The sequence below is a fragment of the Trachurus japonicus genome, chromosome 20 (assembly GCF_045865225.1).
Source record: "Trachurus japonicus isolate A0001 chromosome 20, Traja_1.0".
NCBI lineage: Eukaryota > Metazoa > Chordata > Actinopteri > Carangiformes > Carangidae > Trachurus > Trachurus japonicus.
This window is the reverse complement of record NC_140926.1, coordinates 15,819,111-15,831,590: the sequence shown is the minus strand read 5'-3', so window position 1 is coordinate 15,831,590 and position 12,480 is coordinate 15,819,111. Positions and strand designations below refer to the sequence as shown.

The following is a 12,480-nucleotide window of genomic DNA, read 5'->3' as shown; positions in this document are numbered from 1 at the left end:
ACATTTTTACTTTGAAATCATATCTACCATGATGAGGCTTTTGTTGTCTAATTTAGAAAACAATCCGCAGCTTGTTCTTTGTTTAGTATTTATAAGGTTCATAATGTTCACTCTAAAAGCTTTTTCTTGAACATTTCCTGCAGCTCTGCTTTGAAATGGTTCCCAGCAGCCTCACATACGGTGATGTAACTGTTTACGAGGGAGTTAAAATGACTTTCACCCTAATAAGGATGAAGCGACAGGGAGAAAACCAACATGTACACATGAAGCATCCGTTCCAGCCACAACACGACCAATTTATTCTTCCTCCGTGTGGATACAGTGTCTCACACATCTGTCTTACTCCAGCTGTGGGGTTACTACAGCATGGTAATAAACAATACCTAAACAAAAATGACACATTCGCAAAGGCAGTTTTTTTTTTTCCAGACACAGTTTATAGGTATCATCCATCTGGGGCGATGATGGAGTGACAGATTAGTCCTGTTCTCTCTGGAGGAGTAACACTGTGGAGTGCGTGCTGGTGTAGCTACTGCATCAGCTGAGTGTGCCAAGTCTGTGTCTCAGCGTTGTCGGGAAAAGAGGTTCCTCAGAGCGTTGTTGTAGTTTTTATTAAAGGCGGTGTATATGAGCGGATTGAAGAACGAGTTGGAGTAGCCCAGCCACAGGAAGATGCTCTTCCAGATGGGCGGGATGTCGCAGGAGCACAGCGGCACAATGAGCTCGGTGATGAAGAAGGGAATCCAGCAAAGTACAAACACGCCAATCAAAATTCCTACCATCAGAGCTGCCTTTTTCTCCTTCTGCTCACGCCACGTGTCCCCATCTGTCTGGAAGGTCACAGTGGCATGGCGCACAGTAAACACCATCTGAGGCTGTTGAGTTTCATCCTTTACCTGGGAGATCAGAGGAAATATCAGTTACTCTATTCATTAATCAATCTGTCAGACCTGGCTAGCATTAGAATTAGAAATACAATATCTGTTAATGTAGGCCAAAGGAAAGCAGTTAACCGAAGTGAGAATTTTACGGCTGCTTAACAAAAGATGGATTATACACTGCTGAACAGAACAGTGAATCAACAGGTGGATCAACTATCCAATATTCTTTCGTTTCATATACTCACACACAGCACAGAGAATGAAGCCGAGGCTGTGTCTTAATCTGCATTATTTCTCAGCAGCCAATTTTGTGGCATTTCACAAACATACAGCACAGCGAGGAAAAGGAAAAAGAAAATGTCAACATTCATCTGCTGACTTACTCGTCTCTTTATTTGTTGCCTAGCACAGCTCAAGGCTGGCTTTAGTTTCTGTTTATCAGGTCAAGTCGCCTTGGCCCTTTCGCAGGAAAACAGCTTTTATGAAAATGTGCTGGAAGTATACGCTGTAGATAGACAGACTGACACTCTAAGTTGTTGTGCTCTGTTCAATATCTGTGCCAGGATGGAGAAACATGTTCAGTCTGGAGCAAATTTTTGTTGAATCAATATGGGTCAACGGGGGCCTATAACTGTTAAGATGGATGAAGCAAATCCATTTACAGCAGAGGGCAGAAGTTAAAAGCATAGTGCTGTTGGGAAGGAGGTTTCATATTCAATGGATGGTTTAAGACGCATCATATAGAGATGCAGTAGCTAAATTGGGCAGTTTAACCTCAAATCCTCCTTGATACAGTGGATCAGTGAGGTGTGATGTTGTGCTTTCAACCGAAGACGCTGCGATTCACGCTTAATGTCCTATCTCTTCCCATGACCTGATAATCTTTTGTAACATGATGTAAATAAACAGGAACATAAACACTTCTGCAGTTACTGTATTTCTGTACATCTCTCCTTTGTGAATTAGTTTTTGCCTTACTTAATTTGAGTGTAGCCTACAGTATTTCTGCACTTGTGTTCTTCCAGTTGACATTACCTGCCATTACTTCCTTATGCAAAACAACAAAACACAGAATTTTTCACTGCCTTGCATAACAAGACACATAGCATCAAGAATATTTCATGTGTTTTTAGGTCATTTGTACACAGTTAAAGCTTTGCTAAGTTAAAGGGGCCAATTTTATGTTTTGCTATTGCTACTGAGCCAATGTTGGCATTAAGAGCTGTTCACTTTCCACTGTTTCGATTGCTGTTGTTGCGTTTACAAGACATGAGGTTATAAACTGAGCAGTACTACTTGCTCTAGACATCCTCCTATAGAGACCTGGTGTGAAATTCAATAAGGCACTTGCAATGTTTCTTCTATATTGGTGTAAATGCTAACACTGGCTATGTGGCAATAACTTATTATCAAGTAAGTTTTAGTAGTGCTGGTAAAAAAAGAAAAAAGAACTGTTTCTCCTTTGCCTCTAGTCTTTATTGCTAAACTAATTGTGTGATGACTCTAACTCAACGAGTGGGAGAGGGAACGTGAATCAGTCTCCACTGAGATTCTCTGATGAGGGCAGTCTCCAATTTGCAGAGATGACGGTTTTTTCTATCTTGTGAATTTTTTATCTGCTTCTTTTATATGTTAAAAGGGTATATGCAATCAAGAGACAAAGACAAGTGTACTTTATATGTTGAAGGTCAGGAATTTCAGACAGGACGCTGCACTGTTGTGGAGATAGGAGTCTGCTAGTTTTTAGTCATATGAACCATATGAAATGAAATTATGTTGTATTAGTAGTGTTGAGTTAATTGTGACACTAAGCCAAGAAATAGTGCACCATACTTATCAATACATCCTGTTTCTGTCATGGTAAGTGTATATGTGAATGTCTTTGAGTGGGTGTTACTGATGGATGAGAGCAGGGGGTTTATTATCTGGGATGTTAATGCCACCAGTCATACACAGCTCCATGACGACACTTTGCAGGGCTCGGTGTCTCGACTCTTCAACGTTCGCTGGGAGATAATGAGAATAAACTTTGCCTTGTGTAATGAGACACGTATAAAGCAGTGATAAGCTGCTGGTATGTCTGTGGAAAGCAAAATTACTAATAACACATATTCCATTTAATTGCTGTAGCGACAAGAGTGATTGCCTGTGTAATGAAACTGGACTTAAAAGTCAGCCTGTGAAAGCAAAAATAAAAGACAGGCCTATTTCCTTTGACAGTTGTTCCACCTTGACCATGTGATCCAAATTACAGGCCATGCAATGTCATACATGCATAACTAAAACTTCAAAGTACATGTATTATATAAAAATGCTTTCTCCGTGAACCTCTTCTTCCTTTGGTGGATCATTGCCAAGTTCTCAGAGTGTTCAGATGCTGAGTGATTTCCGTGAATAGCTTTTCATATTTGGAAGAAAAAGATGTCTCTAAAATGTAGTGTAATATCTATCATTGGTGTGCTTTTGGGGGAGCATTTAAACTGCTTTTCCCATCAAGACAGCAGTTAAAATGTGGGTGCAAAGCCAATTTTCGCAAGGAAAATGTTCCTGATTAGAGAAACGCCAAAGCCAGAAAGGTGCACGGGCCCATTATAAATGGAGGAGGTCATATTTATAGCCCTCTACTTCCTGCCTACACACATTAACAAGCTGCTGTTGATGAGCAGGATGGTTCCAATTATTTGTCCGTATGCTCATAAATCAGATTCTTAGGTCTCCCTGATTACTGGTGAAAAACTCATCTGTCAAAAATGATAAATAATTGCAAAGCAATCCATATTTGCGGGTTAGGGGCCTCACCGTTGATTTGATATTTAAGATAGAGGATAATGACAGGATGATAATGATGATGCAACTCAGGTATGGGGTATTTAGAAAAAGAATTCATTTTTAAAAAAAGAAAAGAAAATGAATAATCACCTCAGCCATTGGTGTGATTGTGTTGGTCTTGCGGGAGCCAATCCGAAACTTGGCAGCCTTGTAGATCTTCCAATAAACAAACAGCACCACACACAGCGGGAGGTAAAACGCTCCGAAGGTGGAGAAGATTGTGTAGGACGGCTCCTGGCTCACCTGGCACTTCATCCCCTCTGAGTATGTCTCCCCCCAGCCAAAGAGAGGCGACAGGGAGATGATGGAGGACAGCAGCCACGTGAGTGCTATCATCACATTGGAGATCTTTTTGCGTGTCTTGAGTGTGTACTCCAGGTGCCTGGTGATGGACCAGTAGCGGTCCAGCGCGATGGCCGTCACGTTCCAGATGCTGGCCGTGCAGCAGAGCACGTCGAAGGAGATCCACACCTGGCAGAGGACGCGGCCCAGTTTCCAAAGCCGGCCGTTCAGCTCATGGACGAGACTCAGAGGCATGACCAGGGCGGCTACCATCACGTCAGAGATCGCCATTGAAGCCACGAGGTTATGGGGGACCCGGTGGAAAGTCCTCACCCTTAGGATGGTCACAAGCACCAGCAAGTTCCAGACAAAAGTAGCCACCACCAGCATGGCCAGTAACGTAAGAGTGAGCACACTGAAAACAGAGAAGGGCCGGTAAATGTTTCCCCCGGAGTCATGGCCATCCAAAGCTCCACTGAAGTTGGCTGTTAGTATGCTGGAGTTGGGGTACGTCATGGTCGCTGCTCACGGCTCTGCAGCCGAGGGCCAAGACAATTCAAACAGAGTTTCTGCAAACAGTTGATGCATTCTGCAGCAGGAAGAGAGAAAAGGAAGAAGCTGTTTAAATGTGACTCGAATTTGTCAGCTCTGTCACGCCTAAAATATAATTTTGTATTTCATAAAATTCACCAAAGGTTAAAGATGCAATACGCAAAAAAAAAAAAAAGTACAGCTGGGTTGGCTATTGCGTCAATGCACTAGTGTACATCCCTTTGTCATTCACAAGAGAGGTAGTTTAATGATTTGCTCACAATAGTAAAAAGCACTTGAATTTCTCATTTCTGCCGTCAAGCAACCTACCCACAACTTTCAAGTGCAATTTCATCGCCTGTGAATAAGGCTCAAAAGTACTCTGGGATATCTCTGGGTCTAGAAAAGACCATAAATATTCAGTTTCATCATCCCACTGCTGTCCTTTGATTTGCATCAAAGTCAGGCCTCTATTGCAAAAATTAAGTGTTTTAAGTGGCGTCTTTTCTGCTCCCAATTGGTCTTGTTTGGGAATGTCTCATTTTCATATCCAATAGAGAGAACCCTCTGTTAAGCATTTGTGGCATTACACGTTTTTTTTACGTGCTCACGAAGAACCGCATCTATTTTCACTTTAAGTAAGAGACACTCTGTATTAGCACAACTGTCTCAGATTCAATACATTCAAAGGAGAAGCTGGGCAAAGTGCAGAGTCCACACTCCACAATCTTCAGCAGTCCAGATTTAATGCATTTAAATCACTGACCACCAGATGTTGTCAAGTTTGATCTTCACAACAGCTGCTGTACAACCATGCAAGAGGCATAATTACATCAAACTTCTGTTATGGTGACCACATTAATTAAACACTTTAAATCAAATGATATGCGTTAAACAGCCAAAAGCATTTAGCTAACATCAGAAATCCATCATTTTCTCCAGAGTACATTGTTATGATAACTATGCCACATTTGACTCACAGAAGCTTCATTTTCAGCAGAGTCACTGGGGGCATTAATGATTTCATGCATCATGTTTTGGAAAAGCATATTCAGATGCGCCTGATTTGACTAAGGATGTTAATTTCAATCGTTAATCATAATGTAATATTTATGAAAACCCAGTTTCTGCTTCAACCTATTCCTACTCATGCACCGAACAATCCCTCCAGGCTTTTAAAAATACAGATCCCAGCTTCTTACCTTGACTTAGTCTATCTACCTTAAACGCAGAGTTTTACCTTTCATCTTGAATACTAAATATCATCATTCATTTTTCATGTTTTCTCCTGTGACATTATCATGAGGGTATCTGGATGAGGCTCGCTCAGGTTTTTCCTCAAGCCTCTGGGTACAGTGCAAGTGTCCATAATGAGTGCAGCTAATGCATATAATTCAGTTTGAATAATTGGCCCTAATTGAGATTGATTTAAATTGCAAGATCTACTCACCAGGATAATACCCTTGTAGCTGTAACATCACTTTTAGCTGTATCACTGATACATTATTCCATCAGATGAATAGATGACAGGTTTTTTTTTTTGTTTGTTTGTTTTTCCCCAAATTATTTATAGCCTTGGAAAAAGAATCTTCAGAAGAAGGGAAAAGTTTTATTCATGTGTGTACTGTTTTTACACCCAATGGGTCATGTCAGATAGATCTGCCCTCCTTTCAATCACTGGGTTTCATCAATAAGGCCCAATGGCTAGCGAGAATACAAACCATGTTCCTGTCAGCTGCAGTATTTATGTGACATGTGACGCTGTCTCTTAGCATCACAAACCATGCCTTCTAATCAAAGGGTCCAACCAAGCACACCAATAGGCCCAGTGCTCTCTCTTCTCCCCGCTCCTATTAACAAGCCTAATAGCCATGAAATTGGACAACCGTTATGAAGGGGGAAATATAGGCAATCAAACATGCGGCATTCAGCAAAGCCATCCCACAATTTCTCTTGCTGACATCACAGGCCAGGTGTCTCAGACAGCGGCTGTCATTCACTTTGTGAAAGACAGACACACAATGCAGGAAGACACATGCAAATGCATTTAAGTGCAGAGGAGTGAGAATAGAGATACTGATAGACAGGAAGACGGGGAATCATGTTCACTGCTGTCGACGGAAAATAACTGAATACATTTACATCAATATTCCGGAGGGGTTTTAAGACTGACGTATGGGTTAAGTATCACTTCAGGTCAATCAGTGTCTTGAGACTTGCAGGTGCCAGCTGCTTCACTGGGCACATTTGCTCCAGGCCCTTGTGGGGATTTTCAGTAAACTGCATGTGAGAATTTAAACGTGGACGGAAGGTGAATAACATCTCATTACACATCGCGAGGACTTTCACTTTTTAGTGCAAGTAGCAGGACAGAAGTAATGGTAATTTCTAACAGAAAAGAGCTGAAGCAAGGAGATATTTCCCATGCCATATATATTTCATTATGAAGTGAAAATGGCTAAAATAACTACTCTTTTCTGATCTTCACAAGTTAGTGAAACCACACTGCACCAGATGCTGTTTCATTGTTTTATGGGTGGCCACGAACTTAGATTAATGTGTTGTTTTCTTTGCTGTAATTATTTCCAGCCACACCATGTAATCTTCTGAAAGACAAAAAAAAAAGTGATTTGTAAATGAATTTGTAAATGCTGTGTTCTATACATTTGCATGTTGTTTTTTCTCCCAGCAGACAGATTAAAACCATTTCCAGCAAACGCTCTGAACGCTGTCAGATGCGCTATCAGGTAAAAAGTACTTTCACATCTCAGTTCCATTTCATCTTTGTGTCCAAACAGGCTGTCACAACCCCCGGTGATTAAAAGAGCAATACTGTGAATTGCATTCTCTTTGTGCACAGCTTTCCCTGTTAACGCTCACATTACTTTCTCTGAGGAGAGTTTTCCTGGAGCTGCCACAGGCTGCTAAGGAGGGGGACGTATGTGAATGTGTCCTGATAATAAGGCAGCACAACAAACCTTTGAAGGAGTAACAGATAAGCCTTAGCAGCTCTTGCACCTGCAGGAACCTGTTTTCATGTCATAATGAAGAAGGATATTATTGACACTATTCAGCTAATAACTATTCACATGTGTTTTATGGATAGAATGTCACACTTTTTGAGAGATGAGCGTTTTTCCCCCTAGAGTAATAACTTTACCATTTCAATATTTAGGCTACAGTCTCCCAGGGTGCCCTTTTGTCCCATGAGGTTTCCTGTCTGCACCAAAACGATCATCAGCCAGGAGAACACTTGTTACACATAATCTCAGATGCATCCTCACTTTGGAAATCACATTTTCTTGTTGTAAAAACAAAACTCATCAGGTTGTCAGTCTTAACTCACCCCCATCAGTAGTAGCTAGGGCTCGCGGGAGTCCTGCACGAGGTGTTCTCCGCTCGGTCTCGACCTCTCCATCTACACCCGCGCGCTCAGCCGCCCCTGTCAGCGGACTGACTGAAGAAGCGCCCGGCTCCAGCGTTGATGACAGCGGAGAGACATCTCGCTGGAATGAACCACGCTCTTGGTCGGGAAGGGGGAACTGCTAAACACTGCGTTTTCTTGGGCATGTGAGAGACTGTAGCGTAGCGCATGGGTGTGTGTGCGCAAGTGTGTTTTCTTCACAGAGGCGGTCAAGTGTGGGAGCGGACGGAGGCTCGGTCCCCGCAGACTCTCAGTGTTGCTCAGGAAACATTCCCTCCTTTCCCATTAGTCTCAGTCTGCAGTGATCAGAGGGCTCCACGAGACAGGTATCCTGCTGCGTTATGATGGATGATCCTATGAAACTCCCCGTGGTATTTCTCACACCCAAATGAAATGAATCCATATTTCCCGCAAAGTAATTTAAATTCTCATTTGTTGACAACTTGAAATCGAGTTCCAATTGGATTTCCACTTTGAAAATATCCAGTGAGCCACTTCCTTTTGTCCCGTGGCTGTCCAAAGAAAATCTCCCTGGATAAAACATTTAATTAAACCGTCACAGTCGCCTCCTCTTACAAGACTCCACTGTTTAACAAACCATCTGTCCACTAAAACTCTGATTAGAAGATGTTTTCATTTTGGAAACAGAATTATCTTGCTAATTAATGTTAAAAATGAGAATATCTTCCCTGTGTAAAGCCCATAGTGAGGCTGATCTAAAAGAAGATTTATGGTTCCTATCAAACTTGATAATGTCAGACTAGAAGGTACCTGACATTCAGCCATGTCCTATATTACCACACATCACCAGCAAAGAGCAATGACCTGACTATAAACTGGCTGTTTAGTGTCACAGATATACAGCAACTCATAATAAATGGAAACATATATACAGTAAGTTGTTCCCTCAGCACCATGAAAGGCTGGTTCACTGCAATAAAGCCTGTGTGTGATGCAGCACAACCTGCATAAATCCCATGTTAAAACACTGCATGCACTTGACTTTACGCTGCTGCCTGCTGCTGCTGCTGCAGAGTAAGCCACAATCAATGGTTTTATAGTAATTGGTCACAATAGAGAGCGGCCAGCCTCCTTACCTCAGCAACCTTTAGAGGTTACAGTGTGTTTATTGCTGCTTGTGCGAACACTTCTATCTAATCCTCACAACTTGTTTGAAACACCTGTTTAAAGTGGCTGAGCTTGGCTCAGTCAATAACTGTGAAATATGCAGCTGCACGCATGTTAAGGCACACTAGGAGTTTATCACATCACCCCGGTGCGAGGAAAGAAAAAAAAATGTTTGAGTAGCTGTAGTGCCCTCTCCCTCTCTCCTTCACAACCCCTCCAATTACTACTTCTCCTCCCCCCTTCAACACCCCCACACAGGTGATGCTGATGCACAAATTCAAATCAGCTTAGCAGTTGCTTCTGCAGTCACTGCTATATAACCTGCCTTGAAATATTGTATCTCGTTAATTATGGGGCTATGAAGGCATTAATGCAACCAGTTTAAAGTGTCAGTGCAAAGCAGTCCTTATTAAAACCGATGACATACTTGCACTTTCAGATGTTCAGCCGTTTTTGTCTCGAGGGTTGATGAAATGGCTGTGCAGCAAGGGCTCAGATGGAAATAGCAGGAGGGCTCATATCATGCACTAATCAAGCTTAGCATTTAAGTCTGTCACCAGAAAATTCACACAGTGTGCTGTCCCAAGCATAGATGCTCACCTTGCTCACACTTAAACGTGCATCTCACTCCTTCTGCTCTCTGAGGTCTTTTTTCTCTCTCTTTGCACATTACTGTAAATCACATCTCTGACCTTGTCCCTCCAGACTAGTCTCAGCCCCATAAATAGCTGGTCATCAATTATTCCTATTACAACCAGAATTTAACACTGTCAGCAAATACAACTTTTATGTTGTAGGTCCCGGTAAAAGACCAGAGAGAAAAATGGGATGTGGTCTCAGATCAGGGACTTTGCTGCTAAATCTGCCACATAAATTCAGCGGTGTGCCCCTGGGCCTGGCCTGCAGTAATTGCACAATGAGTAAGTGAATGTTAAACAGAGGAAGAGAAACATATGATTTCACATGAGGTCGCTTTCTGTTTGCTCTTTATGATCCCTCAAGGTTGCATATGTGAGTCATATGTGCTTTAAAACCTGGACTGCTCTGGTGTCATGATTTATTGAAGCTTTCATTGGTGCATTTGTTTAGCAGTGCACCTACTGTATAGTACACACCACTTTGGTAATTGTTGTATTGGCATGACAGTATTTATATTTTACACACTTTCATGTTATTAATTTCACATGCAGCAGACAAAGCCTGTTGTGTAAGATGTCCTGAGGTGACAATAAATAACATGGCAGGTTAAAAGTGCAGTGGAAGATAAATGGCGAAACGTTTGAGCTTGGGCCGCAAATTCTGAAGGTTGATGCTGTCGAGCTCCACTGTCACTGGCCCCTGAAAGTTAATGATATCCGCCCGCCCTGTGCCACCCACACCTAATTACCGTATCAGTAGATGTCAGTAGCTGGCAGGGGGCGGGGGGTAGTTTGAGACTGACAAGGTGTTAGGATGTGATGTGCTGAGGCAAGCAGCAGTGGTTCCAGTGGATGAAAGGGGAAGTGATTCAACGGGGAGACAGAGGAGTGGAAGTCCTGTTCGATGAGAGTATGTACACATGGAGCGCAAATCCCTGCCCTGTGATTGATGTTCCCAACTTTCCAAACTGTGCACGTAAAAAAGACATTTTTTTTCAGGCTTGGTTCAATGTGACATTAACGTCAGGGAACTGCATGTATTCCAAACCCTGTGCCACACCATGTGCATCAACAGTGTGTTTTCTTACCTCGCCACCTGACAAAACCATGCAGTCTAATGATTAGAAATATATTATTGTTGTGATTCAGAGAGATTCTTTGTAGAAGTCTGTGGTGAATACCGATGCTGTTGTGTTGTTCTGTCGTATTTCAGTTTTCTTACATTGATTTTAACACACAACTAGAAACCTTTACAGCATCCTTTTCTATCTGTAACTTTTTAAACTATAAAATGGGAAATAGGCTGAAATTTGATTTGATTCTTCTTTGACAAATAATCAGTGGATATTGCAAGTTGTGCGAAATAAGACCATACTGTATGATCATAGTTGCTGCCAAACATCAGCGTCTTCCATTGGTTGATATCAAAACACATTATTGTCTTTCATTATTTGCTCTTGGTCATAGCAGTTTTGAACCTTGACTATTTTTGTGATCCTCTGACATTTCCTCTCATGTCACTGTGCGGTTCGCATTTGAGGTTTTGAACTAATATGCTTTGACAACAAGTGGATGGATTGCCATGGAAACACATTTATGTTTCCCTCTCAGCAGGATAACTCTGGGGATAACTTTCTTCCTCGGCATCTCTCTTGCAGCTCCGGGGTCCTGTGAGTTGCCTTTCCCGGGGACAAATCTCATCGCCAGTAGGAAAGTCAAAAAATAAAGCAAGACTTTCACTTGTATCACCGTAATATCTGACCAGGTGTGTCTGTACTTTGACTCAAGTAATGGACCTGTGTACTTTGCTCACCTTTGGGTGGCACATTATCAGCTTGGTGTTGCAGGGTTCTCGTGCCTCCAGCTTGTGTCACAGTGAATTATGGGAGCCAAAGAACTGGCGCTGAACGTGTGAACCAGCGGCTCGGTGGCTTTCAAAATGAGTGAGTGAACTGGGATTTAAAGTGTAGGTTATACACCAGGCATCACAGCTGAGTTTCACTCACATTCACATTTTTTTCACTTCTCTCACTACAGTTTGCACTCTTCCCTTTCCCCCTTTTTTTCTCCCTTCACACCACTTCATCTGCTTCTTCACACAAATCCAAAGCCGCAGTGCAGTTTAGTTTCAGCTTGTGAAGAAGGTGAATTTTATAGATACAGTATCATTATGCAATGGATACTTTTGTGTAAGCCATGGTGATTTGTATTGTTACTGTGATTTTGTTTTGAGAAACCCAATGATGAATAGCTGTTGAAAGGGATTCAAGGAAACACTCGAGCAATATTTGTCTTTTGTTGGTGAGCCATGACGTCCCTCTCAATCAAATATCGGCATTATTCTCTATTCTTGAAGTTGGGGTTGATTCACATAATCCACCATCTAAATATTCAGCTGGTTGTTAAAGGGAACAGCCGAGCGGTGTCCTTATTGTACAGAAATCACCCTGATAAATTGCTCTGACCCTGTGTGGTGCTCTGAACTTGAAACAGTGTTACTTTACTGCCATTTCAAGCTGCAGAAAATGACAGAATGGGGCTGTTAGTGGGTAATATAAAAAGAAATGGTCAAATTGTTGCAGTAAAACTATAGGATGCGTAGCTGTCGACTGTCACTTTCTCTTCCAGCACTTGTGTTTTTAATGACACCTCATGCACAAGCTGGCAGACTGGGTGTTGTTTTCAAGGGAGTAAATAGTTTTAGTGCTATCTGTAATTTCCCCTTATGCTGCGTACTGATATCTTTCAATTTGTCTGTTGATTGCTG

At 42.0% G+C, this 12,480-nt stretch overlaps 1 protein-coding gene across 1 annotated transcript; it reads right to left on the bottom strand.

Annotated features, from left to right (window-relative positions):
* Positions 1-281: 281 nt before the first annotated feature.
* htr5ab (5-hydroxytryptamine (serotonin) receptor 5A, genome duplicate b) lies at positions 282-8,045 on the bottom strand. Its single transcript, XM_085763373.1, has 3 exons — positions 7,870-8,045; positions 3,801-4,581; positions 282-896 (listed from the first exon to the last, which is right to left on the bottom strand). Exons 2-3 carry the CDS (start codon positions 4,506-4,508, stop codon positions 564-566), a joined length of 1,041 nt encoding a protein of 346 aa, XP_085619499.1. The 5' UTR covers positions 4,509-4,581; positions 7,870-8,045; the 3' UTR covers positions 282-563.
* Positions 8,046-12,480: the final 4,435 nt, after the last annotated feature.

Excerpts from the sequence above, each read along its gene's own strand:
- htr5ab (XM_085763373.1), bottom strand. The coding sequence starts at position 4,508 with ATGACGTACCCCAACTCCAGCATACTAACAGCCAACTTCAGTGGAGCT. Across the intron at positions 897-3,800 it reads CAATCACACCAATGGCTGAG|GTAAAGGATGAAACTCAACA; the intron begins GTGATTATTCAT and ends CTGATCTCCCAG.